The sequence below is a fragment of the Schistocerca nitens genome, chromosome 3, assembly GCF_023898315.1.
Source record: "Schistocerca nitens isolate TAMUIC-IGC-003100 chromosome 3, iqSchNite1.1, whole genome shotgun sequence".
NCBI lineage: Eukaryota > Metazoa > Arthropoda > Insecta > Orthoptera > Acrididae > Schistocerca > Schistocerca nitens.
In genome coordinates this window covers 272,526,914-272,551,112 of record NC_064616.1, presented here as the reverse complement: position 1 = coordinate 272,551,112, position 24,199 = coordinate 272,526,914, and the positions used below count along the sequence as shown (strand labels likewise).

The following is a 24,199-nucleotide window of genomic DNA, read 5'->3' as shown; positions in this document are numbered from 1 at the left end:
CCCGTTCTCAACACTGCCGTCCTTGCTATACTTGAACCCCCAGTGCCTCGTTCTAGTAACCGGCCAATCCGTCAGACGCCAAGAAAATTTATGCAGAAAAGCTTTAAAATGGATCACATTACGCAAATCGTCGTGAGGACTGTGAATTTTATAAGAGCCAGGGGATTGAATCATTGCCAGTTCCAGGAATTTCTTGGTATTTTGGACGCTGAGTGTGGTGATACCGTATATTTTACAGAAGTAAGATGGGACAGTCTAGGCCAGGTGTTAAAAAGATTTTATAGCATAATTAAATTTAATCGTTCAAGACATCAAAAGCAAAATCTGTGCCGGAACTTGACGATGCCAACTGGGTGGCAGATTTAGCATTTTTGGTAGATTTGACTGCTAAACAGACGTATTCAAGGTAGAAACGTACTTATGAGCACGAGGTTTCGAACAATAAACGTGTTCCAAATGAAACAAATTATGGCAAGCACATGTACACACGGTTTCTTTCATTTCAGCGCGTTGGCCAAACATAATCCTAAAGAGGGGATGAAATACAGAGCCCTACTTTTCGATTTGATGCGGGAATTTGAAAATCGATTTCAGGATTTTCGATAAAATAATCAAAATTATTCTATTTATGCGACACCTTTTACTGATACATTAGTTTCCCAAATTTAGAGTCAAATTCCACATTAATTCTATGATTTGTAAATAGTATATATAAATTATTAACGATATATCATATATAAAATGTCAAATTAATTCAGTCTTGCTTTTTTAGAATAAAGAATCGTAAATTAGCAAATCCTAATTTTTTTGCTCAGTGGCTATTTTTAATGTCAAGTTTATTATGTGCGGCCCAGAAATACTCGTCTTCTTCCAGTGAGGCCCAGGAAAGCTAAAAGGTTGGGCGCCCCTGATTTAGTAGATTTGTTGCACTTTCTAAGTGTTCTGCCACTAACGCACAGTCTCTTGGTGCCTAGCCACATTATCCGCGTGATCGTTCCAATTTTAGTAGTTCGTCATTGTTATCCATAAGTATTTAGTTGAATTTACATCCATTAGAATTGTGTGATTTATCGTGTGACCGAGATTTAACAGATTCCTTTTAGTACTCTTGTGAGTGGCTTTACACTTTTCATTATTTAGAGTCAGTTACCACTTTATGCACCCTAAAGATGTCTTGTCTGGATCATTTTGCAATTCCTTTATGATCTTGTTATGACTTTATAAGAAGGTAAATGACAGAATCTGCTGCAAACAGTCTAAGAGGGCTGCACATATTGTCTCCTAAATCGTTTAGGTATATTAGGAACAGCAGGGGGCCTTTGACACGTCCTTGGGGAACGCCGGAATCATTCCGTTTTACTCGATTTCCCGTCGATTTTTGCGCACTATGACCTTTCTGACAGGAAATCGTGAATCCAATCGCACAACTGAAACGATACTCTGTAGGGACGCAATTTGATCTAGAGATGCTTGTGAGAAACGGTATCAAAAGCCTTCTGGAAATCCACAAATATGAAATCAATTTGAGATCCTTTGTCGATAGATGAGTATATTGGTACTGCCTGCCGATAAGGGGAATGCGACCGTCGTAATGAAGACCGAAGACCGAAGATTATGAGAAAAAGATCCGAGACCTATTAGATCCGACGACGTACCGAAAACTAAGCGCAGATCCGACGCAACGTATCACACGGAATACGAATCGATTGATCAAGGCGTCTTCTCTGCCGGCGGACATACAGAGAAACCTGCGCAACACAGAAGCCCTACCACCTCGGCTGTATGGATTACCCAAGATCCATAAGAACAACGTTCCACTGAGACCGATCGTTAGCGCTCCTGGATCACCGACATATAAGCTGGCAAAACACTTGGCCTCTCTGCTCCAACCACACGTGGGGAAGACCGACACATACATTAAGGACTCAGGACATTTCATTGAGAAGCTGAAGAAACTGAAACTTGCACCAAACGACATCCTGGTCAGCTTTGATGTTGTTTCGTTATTTACGAAAGTGCCACTCAGTGACGCTCTGGAGCACATCGGTTCCATTTTCCCGCTAGACATCAGAAAGCTCTTCCATGCATGTCTCACCACGAGCTATTTCACGTGGAATGGCGACTTCCACGAACAGCTGGAAGGCGTCGCCATGGGTAGTCCTCTCAGTCCAGTGGTGGCCAACTTCTTCATGGAACAATTCGAAGCACAGGCACTGGACTCGGCGACTTGCAAACCTAAGGTGTGGTACAGGTACGTCGATGATACTTTCGTGGTGTGGAGCCATGGTGAAGAACAGCTCGGTGACTTCCTAAGACACTTGAACAGCCTCCATGCCAATATAACATTTACCATGGAAGTAGAAAAGGACAAGAAACTGCCATTTCTAGATGTGCTGGTCACAAGGGACGGCGAAAACCTGGGAAACAGCGTGTATCGAAAACCGACTCACACGGACCGATACCTGCACAAACTGTCAAACCACCACCCGAGCCAGAAAAGAGGCATGATTAGTACGCTCGTAACGAGAGCAGGACGAATATGTGAGCCGCAACACCTCAAACGAGAAATGCAACACCTGGAAACAGTCCTGAGGAGCAATGGGTACTCCACAAATTATATTAGAAGTGTAACTGAGCCAAACACTCGGCGAAGTAAGGAACCAGAAAAAGAAATGTCGGGTACGGCCTTTCTGCCATACATTCCCAGAGTGACGGACAGAATCGGCCGTATATTGCGCAAACATGGCGTAAAGACGATCTTCAAACCGACAAGGAAGATCAAAGAGTGTCTTAGATCGGCGAAGGAGAAAAGAGACCCACTTGCAATGTCGGGAATATACCGCATACCATGCACATGCGGAAAAGTTTATGTCGGGATGACTGGACGATCCATTAACACCAGGATCAAGGAGCATAAGCGACATTGCAGGTTGGGGCAGGTGGAGAAATCGGCCGTGGCAGAACACGCACTGAATGAGACCGACCACGTAATAAAATTCGCCGACACGGAAGTTCTGGCTGTAGAGAACCACTATCACACGCGCTTGTTCAGAGAAGCTGTAGAAATACAAAAACACGCGAACAGTTTGAACAAGAAAGAGGAAAGCCTTAAGGTCAACGGATCCTGGCTTCCCGTACTGCAGCGAACGACCGTCGCAGGTAGCAAGAGGAGAACCGCACCTGAAATGACCGCGGAGAAGCCCTCGGACGTTGGCGCGCCAGGTACATATAGTCTGCGCCCGCGAGCTCGGCTCCAGTTCACCACCGGCAATGGAGGGTGAAGCTTTGACAATGCCAGCCACTCGTGCTGGCGAAACGTCAGAAAAATCATTAGATGAACGTCGGCCGAAGAACCCGAGACAGAAGCCAATAGGCGGTTTGTTAACCTAAGGACATCACACACATCCATGCCCGAGGCAGGATTCGAACCTGCGACCGTAGCAGTCGCTCGGTTCCGGACTGCGCGCCTAGAACCGCGAGACCACCGCGGCCGGCTAGGGAAACAATTTGAAGCATTAATTGCATGGCTGGTCAGAGACTTGAACTCGACTTCTTCTCATCGAGAGTCCGATGTCTTGGATAATTTTGAGATGAGATCTGCTTCTGGTACAGGTTTTGAATGTATCAGAACGTTTGGTGAGAAAGACGTCTTAGAGTACGTAGTGTGTGTTTTCTGTGTTCTTTGGTTAATCAAAATTCCAGAAACTCACGTAAACTACTCTTACTTCTGAACAGAGTAGATTTTTAAAGTTAAAATTTGAAACACATACACTACACACGCATCAGTTACACTCTTTTACATTCTACAAATAAATATACGACACAACTCTCACATATCCACAAGTAAAGTGGCCAGTGTGCGCGAAAGGATAACACACTTTCCGACAGGTGGCTTAACTCACCTTGAGGGATATCCCAGCCAACGCCATACATTTACTTTTATAGCAGTCTTATTAATCATGCCACAGGAATGAACTTGACAGCCTTTTACTGGTATACAAATAGTACCTTGATTCGATTGCACGTTTTTCGGCAGTGGTTTTCTTATGTTTTCTTTGTATTTGTTGCAGTCCTACGGGAACAGTTACGGCGGTACGGGGAGCGAACCGTTCGGACCCGACTCGCCGTATTTTCCCTTCAGCAATCCACCTCGTCGCCAGCCATCAACAGGTAAGTGTGTCTTCCATATTGACTCAATTTATGGTCACCTGTTTTCCGAGATTTGAGTAGATACTTTTCATCATTTTAACTTTGATGTTCGAACTTCGTTTCCAGCATAGCAGACGAATAATTAGACTTTTCGGGGGATTTACCTCAATATCTGGACTTTGATGGACTGCCGCCTACTAATACAGGGGTATAAAGCTTTATTGTTTAAAATATGCATTCACTGCAGTTTCAGTACACGCAGTTCCCGTAAAGCACACCTAAAAAACTCTAAGCAACCAACATAAAGTACTTCCAACTTTTTACTGGCTCTTCATTTTAGTTATAGCGATTTTGCTGTCTTTAGATGAGCAGTATATCAATGGCGACGTACATCTGATCACGTGTTCTGTTGATGACGCCTAGTGTAAAGTGAGGGAAGTACGAGATAACAAAAAAAGCAGACTATGTGTTTTAAATCGAATTGAGAGCTACCTACGTTATCGGGAGAGAATCACACTAATCGCACAAATGACTTAGATAATGTGGGTGATTAGATGAAAGAACCCGATGTTATCTGATATATTAGTGCCTATCAATCACTGGAATCATTAAAAACTGCCAAATGTTTAGGAATCCCCATGTGATGCAACTGAAGTTTATATGACGACAATGCGACAGAAATGTAATTATGTGGTCGGCAGATTAGATGAGATCGTGTTGGCTTCTATCTCGCGTTCGAGGGCCGACGTTTGTTTGAGGATTTCGTTCAACAAACCTCGTCCAAAGCCTCTATTTGTCAAGATGAGATTCACTGAAAGAATCCTAAGGTATTGTAATTCGTTCATGAATATCACTAATAAGTCTTTTACCCAAAAAATTATTGAGTGTTGTTGGTCGATTTCAGCTCCTTAACCAAATTGATCTGACGGAAGAGAAGGAAAATATAAAGCATGCTTAAGCGACCCGCCAAGGATTTTTTTGGTGAACATGAAAACGTCACAGAAATGCTCAGTATTCTCCCTGAGAAACTGTACATGAATACGTATTGCGATAGGTAGACATGCTTCTGAAGTTCATAACGCGTACGTTCCAAGACGAGTCAAAAGACATACTTATTTCTGCTAAGTATATGTCGCATAGTAACCGTGAAGGTAAAATTAGATGTATTCGTCCTTGGGCGAAGGCGTCTCAAGAGTTATTCACCCTGCACTCACCATCGACGAATAGCATAAAAAGTACTTAAAATATTATTGGTTTATGTTGTGCCCTCCGCCATATACCGGTGAATGTAGGGAAATTGTTGAAGTTTCAGACGAGTATGAGCGCCGGCCGTTGTGGCCGAGCGGTTCTAGGCGCTTCAGTCCGGAACCGCGCGACTGCTACGGTCGCAGGTTCGAATCCTGCCTCGGGCATGGATGTGTGCGTTGTCCGTAGGTTAGTTAGGTTTAAGTAGTTCTAAGTTCTAGGGGACTGATGACCTCAGATGTTAAGTCCCATAGTGATCAGAACCATTTGAACCATTTTCGAGTATGAGCAAAACAGAGTTACATTTTAGTACACTCAGGAGGTGCTGAAGCAGAGAGACCAACTTAGTAGCATACAGCACTTCCTATCGGCGGTATTGCGTCGTGTAGTGGAATCCGCTACACAAAGTGGCGCGCAGTCACCGTGACCCGTGACTCCTCCAACTGTCTATCACATGTCACATTGATGGGTCGGGGTTTGGCCCTAGGCACACGGATCTTGCTCGATAGCGCCCCTCACGTTCTAAATATTATTAGGCTAGATGACGATAAAAGTGCACACTCGTCACTTGAATGTTCCTCACACCATTCTGACAAAATTCGGAAGTGATTGTGCAGAGCCTGTTTCGCTGATATAGATCGCTTGGAGAGGTCTGTACGAGAACAAGTGAATGCGCATTATCGGACAGTGTTAACTGAATTGCTTGCCGATGAGAGACGATGACAGACGTGTGAGGGGCCCCATTTCATCCTGTGTAAACATCCCCACACGAGACTGCCACCATCAAACTCCATGGAGCGTGCCCCGTTAACAAACCTCTTGTCGTTTTCGACGTTGTCGTATCATCGTGTCGGATTATACCAACGTGCACCGTAGCTGATCTGTCCATTTGCCGGCCGGTGTGGCCAAGCGGTCCTAGGCGCTTCAGTCTGGAACCGCACGACCGCTACGGTCACAGGTTCGAATCCTGCCTCGGGCATGGACGTGTGTGATGTCCTTAGGTTAGTTAGGTTTAAGTAGTTGTAAGTTCTAGGAGACTGAGGGCCTCAGATGTTAAGTCCCATAGCGCTCAGAGCCATTTGAACCATTTTTTTTGTCCATTTGGTCTTTTTCCTTCCTACGAGTGCCGCGTGATGGTTCTGCCGGCTCATATTCGGGAAAAGTGGCCTCAAACGCCCCTCCGGCCCTCTTGACTCAGGTTGTCTGTCTAAATCGATCGATCTGAGTAGTGACGTGGTTCCTCTGAAGAAGACATGGTCACTTTTCCTTCCCATCCTTGCGCTATCTACTATAGTCGACGACGAGCCCTGTCATTAATCTGTTGGTGCCCTTGGCAGTGAACCCTGAAGGGGATTTTCTCCGGATCTAGGCGGCCACGGTACAGCTTTGGCGCAGTGGCACATGAAAAGCCCAGTGCTTGCAGAACTTCAACGGTGATGAAGCGTTCCTTTGGTGTACATACGATCTGGTTGCGATCTAATGCCCTGATACCGAGCTTTCTTGTTCTCTGCCATCGCGCCGACTGCCAGTGATATACGGGACATAAAATCCCGACTGAGGCCTGCGATCATTTTTATGTTAATAATTGGCAACCACTGCTGTACAATCGCAATAAAGTCATGAGGCTACAAAAAAGTACAAAACATAAGTGAACAGCACGCTCAACACGTCTCACGTTACAAAAAATGAGATCTGGTCATACGAGTTACATACCACAAACTTCAACTCCTTCCTAACCAACCAGGCGTACAGGCTTGACAACTCAAAGAAAGTGTCGAATAACATATGACTGCAACACAAGCAGTCTTGAAGCAGACCGTATACTGACGCTAAACAAGTCAACTAGCAGCGAAGCGTCCTCGGTAGGGGGCGCTGCATGGTCATGTGCTCCATGCGTTCACATGTAATTTAATAATAGTATACTCAGCATATGACATCTAACAGGGTGTAATTACGACTAGCAATCGGAATAGTACTTCCGTACACGTTAACACTAAAGGATTTTTTAGTTTTTTTTTAAAACACCGAAATTTTTTACATTGCCATACTATGCCTATAGCCAGTAGTGGCACTAAGCACAAGTCAAACCATATGTCAATATAAAATAAATAATAGGGGGGGGGGTTCCTTAATGAATAAACCTTTCAACCTCTCAAATCTCTGAAAGAATACCACCAAATTAAATATAACCAACATTATCCGTCATAAACTAAAACCCTGTGATCAGCTCGCGTACGCAAACGTCTTAGGCGCTGTCTGTTAAAGGCAACGGCAACCACATCGGCGGCAGCCATCCGCCTATCAAATTACAGCCATGATTGCCCAACTAGAAGCCTTCAAACAACAACTTACACCCCTCTACCACATGGAAAAGGTTTAATGGTGAGAGGAAGAGCATTTTCATAAAATTCCAAAACACACACGTGGGTTATACCTCATACATTCCTTATATAAACTGCCGGCCGAAGTGGCCGTGCGGTTAAAGGCGCTGCAGTCTGTAACCGCAAGACCGCTACGGTCGCAGATTCGAATCCTGCCTCGCGCATGGATGTTTGTGATGTCCTTAGGTTAGTTAGGTTTAACTAGTTCTAAGTTCTAGGGGACTAATAACCTCAGCAGTTGAGTCCCATAGTGCTCAGAGCCATTTGAACCTTATATAAACTAGTGGCTCGACAATTGCCCGAGTCCTACCTATGCTTTCCGGATACCGGAGAGCTCTAGATTTTTAAAAAACGAAATACAAAACACTAAAAGTGTTAAAACTTTAAAGTCTAAAATCAGTAAAATAAACCATTGAACTGCCAGTTCCGACGACTTCCCGGCCACGTAAAACACCGCAATATTCCATGCACAGTAGGGACGGGAGCGCTCTCTTTCAGCACTCAGCTATCGATAATTCAAATTCGTACGAGTTTCTTTCATCTCACTTTGCCCGTCATTACGCAGAAACCGACGATTATGAGAAGTTGTAGCTTCTCTATAACAGTTCACTGAGCGTTTAAACAGCCACCAAGTGAATCCTCCGTTACTGTTTCAGACCTGACTGAGGTGGCGCAGGGGTAATACATTTGGACTCGTACACGACGGACGACCGTCGATATTCCCGTCTTGACCATCCTGATTTAGGTTTCCATGTTTTCCCTGCATCGTTTAAGCCAGGTGCCCCATCCTTACCCAATCAGATCTTACGGTCAGTCTGTAATGACCTCATCGTCGACAGGGCGTTAAACACTAATATTCCTTCGTATACCGTTCCATCTTGCTATCTTAGCAATGCTATAGGCACTAACTGGCTCTTTCAGTACGAACAGTTTTGAATACATTGTGTTCGCCATTAGATAATGACGTTCAGCTGCAAGACACTCCACAGCGTAGATTGTCGTCCATTGCCTGAAAGCTGCATATTTCTCATTTAATCTCAGCTCAAATGTGAATTTCGATTTTCGTCTTCTGTAATAGCTCTATGTCTACATACGAGTAAAAACGTGTATTTACAGCACATTGTGTAGTGCTTATGATTGGTGAGGTGGTAGTTCGCATTTAGTGCACTCAGCATCTTATTGTAGATGTTGCTTGTGATTGGTGGGGTGGTACTTCGCATTTAGTGCACTCAACATTTTATTGTAGATTTTGCTAATATACCTGCGCCGCTAAGTGTATACTGAATATGCGACTTTTGCTGCAATCGTATTCATATTTGAGAGCAAGTTAAAATGACCATTTTGCGGCACGTTGCATTTTTTCTTTTCATTCCTACAACAAAACTATTTAAAAAACAGTCGTAGATTGCAGAATGTTCTTTATTAAGTTAAGAACGGCGTTTTTCGCCCGGATACGGCATCATCAGGTTATCTGAAAATATGAGGGGATGATGGTATGACAATAAATCTGACATGGTCCTATCAAATGTTCAAATGTGTGTGAAATCTTATGGGACTTAACTGCTAAGGTCATCAGCCCCTAAGCTTACACAATACTTAACCTAAATTATCCTAAGGACAAACACACACACGCATGCCCGAGGGAGGACTCGAACCTCCGCCGGGACCAGCCGCACAGTCCATGACTGCAGCGCCTGAGACCGCTCTGCTAATCCCGCGCGGCGACATGGTCCTGTCCTGGACTACTATAGAAACAAAATAAGCTTCAAAAACCGACCGATTGAAATTATATAGGGAAACGTAATGTAAATCACGTTAAAGAAATCAGAAATTTTCTGCTAAAAGCATACGTCAAGAAGGCTTCTAATAGTAATGGATAAATTAAGAAAGAAATAAAAAAACATAAGAGCATTTAGCAATATACACAGTGCAGGGCTGCCAGAGCGAAATCTATGCACAGAGACATAGAAAAACCCTTATGCTAAAAAGCATTGTAAAAGAGTAATAAAATAAATGCATAGAGCAATAAAATAAAGATTAGACTACAAATATATTGCTAAAAGGTAGCAATGCCAAAAAGATAGAATACAACTGCATACACATGACAAGCGACCAAGGTCCTGGTAATAAAATGCTAAAAACTAATCAATTTTTTTTAAAATGGGAAACATACAATCACAGAAAACCTGATTCTTGCTTGATGCTATGCCTTTCGTCGCCTCCATGAGGTAATACGCCTTTTTCGGTTTCTCCTTCGCTCTCTACTCATGCTTGATCCCGGTGATTTTATTTCATTAATTTTTCATATTTCTTTCATGTAGGTTGCCTTTTAGTACGTTTTATGCGTTATCATGCCTTCTTGACGTATGCTTTTGCCAGAAAAGTACGGAAAAGAAGACCATTAAATCTCGTGTTCCGCCTCATAACTCCAGATGACAGCTAGAAAGCAACATCTTGAAGTTTAAGTAGCCTAAACCTGTATTTAATGTCAAAAATTTAGCGTACCTTCAACAATTGTCGCGTTGCAGAGGTTAATCTTAGCACACACAGAGTGGCTTACCTTCAAAAAGGAAAATCGAACGGAAAACTAATGTGGTCGCATCCGATCGACAAACGCCGAAGTATTTTTGACATTTAAGCAGTTAAAACATTGCCTGTCACTAAGTAAAGGTGAAAAAAAACCAACACAGCAGACTGTTTAAAAATTATGTGAACAGTAATGCAGTAGTTGTTTAAGGGAGAAACATTTTTGTTGGAAGAAAGATAGCGGAACAGCTACAACCTGCGTAATTTTACCGAGAAATTAATCGAAACAAATTTGGCATGTGTGAAAATAAAAGTACGTCGCGCACAAATTACTTTTAACCATCCGCTGCCCGCAATGGCGCACTCATAACATTATAGTTCTGCAAGAGTAAACACGATTAGGAAAGATTGATTTTAGCTTTATAGAGGCATAGCCATAATTTAACATATCCACATTCATTTTATATATTTAATGTTTTGAAGTTTCTGGTTGTTGTTGCTTTCGCTGTTATCGAAATTTATCATCATCTCCGTTCCAGTGATATCATTTCACTCTCCGCCTTGGTAGTTGAGCGGTCAGCGCGACGGAATGTCATACCTAACGGCCCGGGTTCGATTCCCGGCTGGGTCCGAGATTTTCTCTGCTCAGGGACTGGGTGTTGTGTTGTCCTTTTCATAATCATTTCAGCCCCATCGACAAGCAAGTCGCCGAAGTGGCGTCATCTCGAAAGACTTGCACTAGGCGAACGGTCTACCCGACGGGACGCCCTAGCCACACTGCATTTCCACTTCACTGACAAAAGTTATGCATTCCAAAATCTCTGTTGAATTCTGTATTTTACTGTCACTTGAAAGCAACAAATAAACAAGTTGTTTTGCGATTCATACATGGGACGCTCTGATCAAGCGTCCTGCTCTCTAATCACTAAACTGCACGAAATATATGCGCAGATTTTTTAAGTTACAGTATAATGACGTCTGAAATGGAGGTGTTCAAGACGCAGATTATTATATTGAGCGGTACTCGCATCTGATTTGGAATTTCACCACACGTAGAAAGGGGCCCAGTGCAGCGCAACGCGCTAATTGACCGGTCATCTGCGCATTCGACACGTGTGCTACTACAGACTTCCATAGTGCACATTATTTTAAAACCACATACTTCGCATATACAAACAATACCGATGAAATTAACGAACCATGAAAGGATTTGGAAGAAATCAGTATTTTACAGTGATGATAATGCTAACCAGTTCTCGTAGCCGAGATCGCTTACGCTCATTTCGGAGTTTTAAATACTGTCAGCCCTCTGGTCTCGGGTGGCGGCGTTCAAACATCGTAAAGCAGATGTCGCGGGTTTGAGCCCTGCCTCGGTCATTGGTATGTGTTTTAAGTGAATCGTTGCTATGTTTGTACTACACTACCGAAAAGAAAATTAAATACCTGGAAAGACGACGTCGATTTTGATCCAGTACAGCATATGCCACCTGGGGGATAGTTGATGTACTGATAATGGAATGGTCTAACGTCATCCGCCAACAGCATAGCTATCAGGGCGTAAACTGTGCCTGGTCTTTAAAAGGAAATGCTCAGAGCCAAAAGGCTCTGTGTGGTGCAAACGTGTGAAGCAAGCAGGCAACTACGCCACGGAGACGCACTCGTGCTTCCTGCAGCCAACTGAGCGAGTTTGAAATGGGTCAAATTGTGGCCTTCCGAGTGGCAAGATGGTCTTTTTCGGAGAATTGCCATATACGATGTAAGTTCTGCGTCAGTTGTGCGACGATGCTGGTATCAGTGGTCATGTGAACATTCTCACAGCAGTAGACGAGGTTCTGGACGTCCACGCAGCACAGACGCCCGTTAGGGTCGTCGTGTCGTAAGGGCAGCAGTGACAAATCATACAGGTACCACTGCACAGATAAAAGGGCTTGTGAGCCCAGATGTGTCAGCACGCACTGTTGCAAATCGGTTATTAACAGTGGGACTACGGGCACTCCAACGCTTGCCCGTCTTCCACTCACACAACAGTACTGACGTGCACGCCTCGACTGGTGTCGTCAGAGAATCACTTCGAAGGTGGAATGGCGCGCCGTGGCCTTCAGCGATGAAAGCAGGTGCTGCCTGCACGCAAGTGTTGATCGTTGGCGCGTACGACGTAGACCTGGTGAGCGCCGTCTCGTAGAGTGCATTCTTGCAGGTCTAATGGTCTGGGGTCCGATAAGCTACGACTCTCGTTCACCTTTGGTGTTTCTGGAGCGGACGCTAACCGGCTAACCAGCGCTGGGTACGTGCAGAATGTTGTTAGACCCGTTATTTTCCCGATCTTGCAATAGGAAGACTATGTGTTGTTCCAACAGGATAATGCTCGGCGGGCCGCGGTGGTCTAGCGGTTCTACGCGCTCAGTCCGGAACCGCACGACTGCTACGGTCGCAGGTTCGAATCCTGCCTCGGGCATGGATGTGTGTGATGTCCTTAGGTTAGTGAGGTTTAAGTAGTTGTAAGTTCTAGGAGACTGATGACCACAGATGTTAAGTCCCGTAGTGCTCAGAGCCATTTGAACCATTTGATAATGCTCGGCCGCACAGTATCCGTGAAACTCAACGTGCTCTGCAAGACGTGCAGGAACTTCCCTGGCCAGCACGATCTCCGAACTTGTCCCCATTCGAGCACATGTGGGATATGATGGGACGAGAAGTGACTCGTGCGACCCATCCACCAACAACTCTTACAGAATTACGTGAACAGGTCGTGCAGGCGTGGCATAACGTACACTGGTACAGTAATCGCCATCTGTACGATCAACTGGATGTCAGAGTCAGCGATTGCATTGCCGCCCGTGGGTCAGTACCTGGTACCTCAGAACCGCTTGTGCCATTGGTCTATAAATGTAATCAATTCATGTACTCCATATGCACTTTTGCAGCAACAAATCTTGAGCGAATTGGAAACCTCTAAAAGCGTGTACTAATTTTTTCTGGTAGTCTATATGTTTGCTGGATGCAAAACGAGATTTATTACTAGACTGAGGAATTCTTGTTGATGAGGACGCAGCACATGGATCGAGAGTCATCAACAGACGTTCATGTGGCTTCAGGTGTGCCCCAGAGAATTGTGTTCGGACCTTTGTTCAAAAATGGTTCATATGGCTCTGAGCACTATAGGACTTAACATCTGAGGTCATCAGTCCCCTAGAACGTAGAACTACTTAAACCTAACTAACCTAAGGGCATCACACACATCCATGCCCGAGGCAGGATTCGAACCTGCGACCGTAGCGGTCGCGCGGTTCCAGACAGAAGCGCCTAGAACCGCCGGCCACACCGGCCGGCAGCAGGTTGGTGACCCACCTCGGACATGGATAAAGTTTTACAGGAGTCTCTCCTCACTAAGTGGAGATAGGCAAGACAATAATATAGATATGCGTACTTAAAAATAGACAAGCGGTTCTAGGCGCTTCAGTCTGGAACCGCGCGACCGCTACGTTCGCTGGTTCGAATCCTGCCTCGGGCATGGATGTGTGTGATGTCCTTAGGTTAGTTAGGTTTAAGTAGTTGTAAGTTCTAGGAGACTGATTACCTCAGATGTTGAGTCCCATAGTGCTCAGAGCCATTTGAACCATTTGAACCATGCCCCATAGGCGAATGGAACCGGAAAAAGTCCTAATGATAAGTGGTATACTGGGAAGTATCCTCTGCCATGGACCTCACAGTGGTTTGCTGAGTATAGACGTAGAAATGCACTTACTGACAGTGTAATACACTCATGTGCAGAAAAAACACCTTGAACGACTACAGACAGGACGTTCATATTCACAGGACATGCACATTAATATGTTCTGCAGAAATGATTAGTATTTTAACTATGTCGGCCTGCGGGTTCAAGGTCAACATCGATATCATGGCGCAACACCACCTTCCGGTATAATGTGCCTACGGGTCTCGTTGTCGCTATAAACCGAAGGTAATTGATCAGTGTGATTTCAGCAAATGTGCAGAATGTCTCGGAGACGTTTGCTCGAACCGTGCCGTCAAATCAGTGAGTTTGCAAGAGGGCGCATTATTGACATGAGAGAATGTGAGGCATCCATTCGAGAACTTGCTGCTCCTGTGGCACGAAGTGTTTCGGTAGTGCAATCGGTGTATGCAAAATGCTTCATGGAAGGCGGTAGAACAGGACGAGATGGGTCTGGTCACACCACACACCTCATCCGAATGGCGTTGCAGGACATACCTGCGTCCTCCTCGGCTCTGGCGCAACAGCGGAACAGCGTAAGACATTGTCGCCGTTTATTACGGCATGGGTTACGTGCGTGTCGTCCTCTTTTCTGCCTACCTGTGATGAATGTACAGAAACATACTAGGCGGCAATGGTGTATCGAACGACGTCAGCGAGGACAGGGATGGCACCAGATACTGTGTTTGGACGAATCGAGGTCCTGTTTCTATGCAGATGCTGGCTGCAATTAAGTTCGCGGAAACGGAGGGAGCGGCATTACAGTGACTGTATTCGCGCAAGACATACAGCGCCGGTTCGAGGTCTTATGGTGTGGGGTGCTATTGGGTACAACCACAAGTCACACTTGGTACGTGTCCAGGGTACTGTGACCAGTGTAACCTGCCTCAATGACATCCTGCTACTCGTAGCCACACCCTTAGTGCACAACACCTCAGTCGCCATTTTTCAGCATGACAATGCATAGCCACATGATGATGCACGAATATGTGCCTTCTTGATGTCACAGGATGTCAGCCTTTTGCCCTGGCCTGCCAGATCACCAGACTTGTCGCCAATCTAAAATGTGTGGTATATTCTGAAACGATGGGTGTAGCGCTGTGACAAAATGCCAACCACCACAGATGGCATGGTTGGGTACACCATAGGACGCCATTCGCGCTTTATACGCGTTTATACCATCACGCATGAAACGAGGTATCAGGGCCCATGGCGGACCCTGTACCTACTAGGCATCAGGGCACATGCTGAACCAGGTAACTGAAATGCTTATCATTTCTGCAGAACATATTAATGTACGTGTCCTGTGAATATGAACGTCCCTTCTCTAGTCGTTCAACGTGTTCTGTTTTTCTGAACATGAGTGCACATTAAAATACACTACTGGCCATTAAAATTGCTACACCAAGAAGAAATGCAGATGATAAACGGGTATTCAATGGACAAATATATTATACTAGAACTGACATGTGATTGCATTTTCACTCAGTTTGGGTGCATAGATCCTGAGATATCAGTACCCAGAACAACCACCTCTAGCCGTAATAACGGCGCTGATACGCCTGGGCATTGAGTCAAACAGAGCTTGTATGGCGTGTACAGGTACAGCTGCCCATGCAGCTTCCACACGATACCACACTTCATCAAGAGTAGTGACTGGCGTATTGTGACGAGCCAGTTGCTCGGCCACCGTAGACCAGACGTTTTCAGTTGGTGAGAGACCTGGAGAATGTGGTGGCCAAGGCAGCAGTCTAACATTTTCTGTACCCAGAAAGGCCCGTACAGGACCTGCAACATGCGGTCGTGCATTATCCTGCTGAAATGTAGGGTTTCGCAGGGATCGAATGAAGGGTAGAGCCACGGGTCGTAACACATCTGAAATGTAACGTCCACTGTTCAAAGTGCCGTCAATGCGAACAAGAGGTGACCGAGACGTGAAACCAATGGCACCCCATACCATCACGTCGGGTGATACGCCAGTATGGCGATGACGAATACACGCTTCCAATGTGCGTTCACCGCGACGTCGCCAAACACGGATGCGACAATCATGATGCTGTAAACAGAACCTGCATTCATCCGAAAAAATGACGTTTTGCCATTCGTACACCCAGGTTCGTCGTTGAGTACACACCATCCCAGGCGCTCCTGTCTGTTATGCAGCGTCAAGGGTAACCGCAGCCATGGTCTCCGAGCTGATAGACCAGCCGTTGGGATCCAGCACGGCGTTCCGTATTACTCTCCAGAACCCTCCGATTCCATATTCTGCTAACAGTCATTGGATCTCGACCAACGCGGGCAGCAATCTCGCGATACGATAAACCGCAATCGCGATAGGCTACAGTCCGACCTTTATCAAAGTCGGAAACATGATGGTACGCATTTCTCCTCCTTACACGAGGCATCACAACAACCTTTCACCAGGCAACGACGGTCAACTGCTGTTTGTGTATGAGAAATCGGCTGGAAACTTTCCTCATGTCAGCACGTTGTAGGTGTCGCCACCTGCGCCAACCTTGTGTGAATGCTCTGAAAAGCTAATCATTTGCATATCACAGCATCTTCTTCCTGTCGGTTAGATTTCGCGTCTGTAGCACGTCATCTTCGTGGTGAAGCAATTTTAATGGCCAGTAGTGTAATAAAAAATATACGTTACGTTAATATGTGATGACGTATGAGTATCAACATGGCAAGATATGGGTGAGCTTTTTGCATATCAGAATAATCAGATGTTAATTTAAAAACGCCAGGAGACGGCAGAAATTTTTATCAACAGAATTTAGATGGCTGGGAGAGAAATGATTGTGGCATATACTATCTGAAGTATCTTGACACCCCTACGTGATGCGGAATTGACACTACATATCACAAGAGGCGGACACGCTATTATGAAAGCAGGCGGGAAGTATCGTGGTGTCAGTGAAGAAGCTGTAACACCAGAATGGGTCGATCAAGGTAGCTCAGTGACTTCGAACATGGACTTGTCATTGGATGTCACTTGAATAACAAATCCATTTGGGACTTCAACGCTTCTCAAGCTCCCAAAGTCGACTGTTGGTGATGTGATTTTGAAGAGGAAACGTGAACCACAGTTACACAACGATCGGGCAGTCCTCATGTGCTGACGGATAGGAACCGTCGAGCTTTCCGGAGGGTGCTTGTAAAAAATCACCTGAAAACAGCAGAAGCAATCACTCGTGAATTCCAAAATGCTACCAACAGTCTAGCGAACATAATGAAGTTAAAAATGAGTAAATGAGTGAGGCACAGTGGTCGAGCAGATCCTCATACCACACATTTCTCAAGTCAGTGCTAAGCAACGCTTGAGGTGGTGTAATGAGCGTCGGCACTGGACAGTGGATGAGTGGAAATGAGTGATTTGTGTGGTGAATCACGTTATATTCAGTGGCAATCCTAAGGAAAAGTTTGGGTCTGATGACTGGCTGGAGAACACTACTTGCCATCATATGTCAAGAGTGAAGTACGAAAGAGGTACTGTAGCGATATAGGGATGCTCTGTCGAGATTTGAGCGTAGTCCCCTTATTGCGCTTAAGAAAACGCTGAATGTTGAAGGATATGAAGACATTTAACAGCATTGGGTATTGCGTATAGTAGAAGTACAGTTCGGAGACGATGATTGTGTCAGCATGACTGTGCTGCATGTAATGAAGCAGCGTATGTGAGGTAACGGTTTGTGGATAATAACGCTCCTGAGACGGAGTCTCCTGCCCAGAGTCCCGACGTGAACTCAGTAGAGCACATTTCGGATGAGTTAGTATGTTGATTTCGCTCCAGACCGGAGCGTTCAACACGGTTGGCTATCTTTTCTGGTTTCGGGTCATGAGGAAAGATGGACTGCCATCCCTCCACAGACATTCAGATTACTCACTGAAAGCGTCCTCAGCAGAGTCATAATGACGAAGGGTAGCCGGCCGCTGTGGACGAGCGGTTTGGGCGCTTCAGTCTGGAACCGCACGATCGCTACGGTCGCAGGTTTGAATCCTGCCTCGGTCATGGATGTGTGTGATGTCCTTAGGTTAGTTAGGTTTAAGTAGTTCTATGTTCTAGGGGACTGATGACCTCAGAAGTTAAGTCCCATAGTGCTCAGAGCCATCTGCAATAAACTGATTCATTTTACGCACAACGCTTACACATTGCGACAGAAAAAAGCCATTTTAAGGAATTGAAGAAAACCTTTCCAGTTAACCGAATCAACAGTTCCTCGGGTTCTCTGAGCCAAAAGTGCTATAAAGCTCTGTACGAGGTTTGTTCAAAAAGTAAGGTGACTTTATATTTTTATGGAAAAAGTATTTATTTATCCCTCAATTTTTATTTATTCGTCAATGTTCATGTTTTCCCCTTCAAAGTAGTTTCCCTCAGATACTATACGCTTGTGCCAACGCTTCTTCCAATCCTCGAAGCACTTCGCATAAGTACTTTTTGGTATAGCCTAGGGTACTTCCAGCTATGCAGTTTTTATTTCCTCAGTTGTTGAAAATCTTCGTCTTTCATAGGTCTCTTCAGTTCTGGGAACAGGAAAAAGTCGCAGGGGGCCAAATCCGGTGAATATGGTGGCTGAGGTATGGTTGTCGTGTTGTTTTTGGACGAAAAATCTCTTATAAGCAACGATGAATGATCAGGTGCATTATTGTGATGCAAAAGCCATTAATTGTTTTTCCACAATTCCGGATGTTTTTTGCGTATTGCATCTCGCAAACGGCGCATAACGTCAAGGTGGTACTGCTCATTGACCGTGCGACCTTGAGACAAAAATTCTTGATGCACTACCCCACGGTAATAAAAAAAAAACTGTAAGCAAAACTTTGACGTTTGATCGAACTTGGCGTGCTTTTTTCGATCTTGGCTCTCCGGTATGTTTCAATTGGGACGATTGGGCTTTGGTTTCGTATTCATAACCATAAACCAATGTATCGTCGTTACGACCCTTTTGAGCAAATCAGGAACATCACTGAAGTCATTCAAGAGCTCCTGATCGATGCTTATGCGACGGTTTTTCTGATCAAGATTGAAAAGTTTTGGAACAAACTTCGCTGACACACGTCTCATGCCCAAAACATCCGACAAAATTGCGTGACACGAGCCGACCGATATGCCAACATCCTCAGCAACTTCTCTTGCGGTAATACGATAATTTTCCAAAACAATTTTCTTCACAGCTTCTACGTTATCCATCTGTTGTTGATGTGCTGGGGCGTCCAGAGCGAAATTCGTCATTGGCATCTTCTCGGCCATCTTGGAAGAGCTTGTACCACTTGTAAACATTTTTTTTTATTTACAGCAGACTCGCCGTATGCCACGGTCTACATTTCAAGTCTTTTAGAGCATTTGATTCCATTTTTCACACAAAATTTGATGCAAATATTTTGCTCCATTTTTTTTTTACAATAATAGAAAATCGCCGACCACCCTAAAACACGTCTAACTTTTCTATCTGTCAAAAAGAAACGAAGTGTGCTGTACATTTGAAACTGTGAACATATGTACGGGACATGTGTACCAACATAACAAAAAAATCGATAATCGAATGTACGTTTCCCGCGCAATTTGAGAAGTCACCTTACTTTTTGAGCAACCCTCGCATTTTGCAGTGGTTCTGGAATTTAATGAACGTCAATGTTATATGAGTCCATTTGCACTGTCTTTCTTGGAGCTCTTGCGCGATAATATCACTCGCCACTTACCTGTATTATTTGTAGTCCTGACTTCAACTCGTCATGAGGTATTGCGTTTAGTAGCAATTGCTAGATGGCTTCTTAACACAAGATTTCTTTAACTATGAGAGGGGGAGCCGCGATGCACGATTCGCTGACAACACTCGCGGCTGTGACGTTATCGAAACGAGTGCATTATGTTTTCTTCACATTAGAACATGTACTAATTTGTTTTATACGCGTATTTTTAGCTCAAGAGAACTTTACATTTTTATCCATAATTTGTGGGGCATTGCAGTAAGCAGAAATATCAGAAATGTGCTCGCCGATGCTATTAAAAACCCAGATGACGATAGGTAACTGCCTGAAAACACACTTCCGCTATAACTTGAGTCACTCCAGCGCAAAACTTTCGAGCCCAGAAAAGTAGAACCGCGCGCTTAACGTGTTGAGCCAAAGCAGCTGGCAGGTTCTGCAGGTGTTCAGCAGTTAGACAGACTGCCGGAGAACGTCTGCCATTAGTTTTATGTCTTAGCCTTCTAAAAGGTATTGCCGCTAGCTATTCTTTCACCACGCTGTGTTGATTTGTTTCTGTGTTCATTTATTGGAGACCAGTATCTACCTCAACTGGTTTCGCTGCTAACGGTATATATATATATAACTCATCTTCTTGATAGTAGTTCCACTGCCTAAAGGGAACCAAGGACAAAAAGTGTCCTCCTTTCATTTTTCTAATTTCGGCTTCCAGTTAATGCTGTAACACTATTTTCTGAAACTTCAGTCCTGTTTCATGTTCGGTGTTCAGCGTATTATTCAAAATATTTTCTATGATTTTTTGCGAGGCAATTACAGGGTGGCTCAAAAGTCCTTTAACATTTGAAAATGCACTAATTCATGCAAGAATGTCGGTATAGAGGTAAAAAACATGACACATGCTTTTTGTTGAAACCAAAACCGAATGCGAAACCGGTCAGCAAATGGCGCGGGACAGCAAAAAGTCAGTGACGCCTCAAGAAAATCGTGTGTAAAATGAGCTGTAGTGAGAGAGGGCGTCAATTGCGCCAGCACTCGCGGCATGTTGACTTTACCAGAAAAGGCAGAATGGCGCTCCAACCCATACTGCTACACATGTGAAAGATCTCTCTCGTTTAGTGAGGATCGTGTGCTGAGCCGCCATTTCCGTCATGCTTGTCCCAGGTCCGCAGGCCTGAATGCGTGTGATAGTTGATTGTGGGGTTACCTGAAGTCTCATGCCTAAGCAAAAAGACAGCACCCGATGGCAATTTCTCACCATATCACCTGATAAGCTGTACAGTGCTGTTCACAGCATTGTCCCTTGACTAAAAGTATTGTTGGTGTGTGACGACGGACGGCGTTTGTTATAAAGAACATAGTCTTGGCTAAAAATCAATTGTTATGCTAATTATTGCTTTTGTATCTATAAGAGATGTGTTCCACAGTAACGAAGATGAACAAGTGCTCATCTCTGTTAAGGTCTGAACTCCAGACCCCTTTTTACTAGATTGCTTTTTTTTCTTTTCGTCCATACTGCCACCTCTGAAAATATTGAAAGCAAAGACCTTCCATTATACAATTTGTGGCTGAAAATGACTTACAAGTTCGTGGTGCCCTCCATCGGTAATGCTGGAATCCAATATGGCGTTGGTCCACCCTTAGCCTTGATGACAGCTTCCACTCTCGCAGGCATACGTCGAATCAGGTGCTGGAAGGTTTCTTGGGGAATGGCAGCCCATTGTTCACGGAGTGCTGCACTGAGGAGAGGTATTTATGTCGGTCGGTGAGGCCTGGCACGAAGTCGGCGTTCCAAAAGATCCCAAAGGTGTTCTATTCGATTCAGATCATGACTCTGTGCAGGCTAGCCCATTACAGGGAAGTTATTGTCGTGTAACCACTCCGCTACAGGCGGCGCATTATGAAAAGGTGCTCGATCGTGCTGAAAGATGCAGTCGCCATCCCCGTATTGCTCTTCAACAGTGGGAAGCAAAAAGGTGCTTAAAAGATCAATGTAGGCCTGTGCTGTGATAGTGCCACGCAAAACAACTACGGGTGCAAGCCCCGTCCATGAAAAACACGACCACACCATAACAGCACCGCCTCCGAATTTTACTGTTGGCACCACACACACTGGCAGGTGACGTTCACCGGGCATTCGTCATACCCACACCCTGCCATCGGATCGCCACATTATGTACTGTGATTCGTCACTCCACACAACGTTTTTCCACTGTTCAATCGTCGAATTTGTACGCTCCTTACACCAAGCGAAGCGTTGTTTGGCATTTACCGGCGTGATGTGTGGCTCATGAGCAGCCGCTCGACCATGAAATAAAAGTTTTCTCACATCCCGCGTAACTGTCATAGTACGGAATTCCTGTGTGATGGTCTGGATAGATGTCTGCCTATTACACATTACGACCCTCTTCAACGATCGGCGGTCTCTGTCAGTCATCAGACGAGGTCGGCCTGTATGCTTCTGTGCTGTAAGTGTCCCTTTCGTTTCCACTTCACTATCACATGGGAAACACTGGACCTAGACATGTTTAGGAGTGTGGACACGTGACAACCATTCACCTGACCACGTTCGAAGTCCTTGAGTTCCCCGGAGAGCCCAATACTGCTCTCTCACGATGTCTAATGATTACTGAGGTGGCTGATATGGAGTACCTGGCAATAGGTATCAGCTCAATTCACTTAATATGAAAACCGTATTTTTGTGTGTGTGTGGGGGGGGGGGGGCGGTGTCCGGATACTTTTGATCACAGTTATCGAAGACGAAGAAGCGCACGTAGCTCTTCAGGTATGCATTTTACAGCCCATGTTTACTAGACTTTTTTCTTGTAATTTCGTGTACTTTCATCTTTATGCGGTTACGCCATTCATTATGATACACCATGTGAACTTTGCTTACCGCGGCACTTGAGTACGTCAGCAAGCCGTATTCACTCTCGCGGTGTCCGCAGCTTGTGGTCGTGCGGTAGCGTTCTCGCTTCCCATGCCCGGGTTCCTGGGTTCGATTCCCGGCGGGGTCAGGGATTTTCTCTGCCTCGTGATGACTGGGTGTTGTGTGCTGTCCTTAGGTTAGTTAGGTTTAAGTAGTTCTAAGTTCTAGGGGGCTGATGACCATAGATGTTAAGTCCCATAGTGCTCAGAGCCATTTGAACTCTCGTGGTGGGCAGTGGTTACAACATTTTGGTTCCTCAGTGTGTTTCGTATGAAAGAGTACAAATATTTTTTGTCATGCCGTGGATCAGTATAGTTCTTTGTCTATCTGCTAACAATCTCTTAAATATGATTATATCAGTTTTGCTTTCAATGTTTCTTAAACCATGGACGGCAAAAGGTAAATGAAACAAAAAATGCATTTTTTCGAATGAATTCAGATTTATTTGTTACAGAATTGTTCCACCAACTCGTAGGTCCATCTGTATACTATGCAAGAATCTTTAACTCCGAACCAACAGCATGCTAATTAACTACATTTCCGCATTCGTTTCATCATTAAAATCATAAATAAAGTTGTAGTACCACGCATAAATCGTTAGAAAGGAATGAAATATAGAGTTCATAGTTCACCTCTGCGGACTACAAGCGGATCGACGACTGACGGTATCCCAAATATTTCTGTGGCCTACATGTCAGAAGGTGCACATGTCAAAAGAGAAGCGGTACCAGCCGTGTAAAGTAATTGTTTTGAGCATTCTTTGCAACGCATGAAAGACCATTCATCCAAATACAAGTACGCTTTAGATTGGTGCATAAGTTCGTAGTGATGACTGGGTGTTGTGTGATGTCCTTAGGTTAGTTAGCTTTAAGTAGTTCTAAGTTCTAGGGGACTGATGACCATAGATGTTAAGTCCCATAGTGCTCAGAGCCATAAGTTCGTAGTGTTTTTGTTTTGCATGTTAGTACTCCGGTTGCTATGAGTTTATTTATCTCTTGTCATTTTTTATTTGTAGGTCACTGTTGCTATTTGAGTTTGCATATTGTCATTTTATCATTTGGAGAGAGTGAGTGGAGAACCCGCCAGGTTAGCCGAGCGCGCTAACGCGCTGCTTCCTGGCCTCGGGTGGGCGCGCCGGCCCCGGATCGATTCCGCCCGGCGGATTAACGACGAGGGCCGGTGTGCCGGCCAGCCTGGATGTGGTTTTTAGGCGGTTTTCCACATCCCCCGAGGTGAATACCGGGCTGGTCCCCACGTCCCGCCTCAGTTCCATGGCTCGCGGACATCTGAACACTTTCGCACTATTCCATAGATTACACTAGTCGCAGACAGTTGGGGTACACTAATTCCTTCCCAGGGGGTACGGGGTGGCGGCACAAAGGGCATCCGGCCACCCCTTCCACTAACATTGCCATATTCGATTAACGATGCCGACTCTGCGTATCCGCGGGAAAAACGGCACAAGTAAAAGAAAGAGAGTGGGTGGAGCAGTGGATGCTAGAAAGTGGAGTGTCAAGTGGAGAAATCGGA

The 24,199-nt window shown here is 44.9% G+C and overlaps 1 protein-coding gene across 4 annotated transcripts in view; it reads left to right on the top strand.

Moving 5' to 3' along the window:
* LOC126248238 (transcription factor 12) overlaps positions 1–24,199 on the top strand; it is a 762,281-nt gene that overhangs the window by 213,838 nt on the left and 524,244 nt on the right. For all 4 annotated transcript variants that reach the window (XM_049949075.1, XM_049949076.1, XM_049949077.1 and 1 more), the window contains exon 3: positions 4,071–4,170. In XM_049949075.1, coding sequence (XP_049805032.1) covers positions 4,071–4,170 — 100 coding nt within the window. The remainder of the gene's footprint in view (positions 1–4,070; positions 4,171–24,199) is intronic.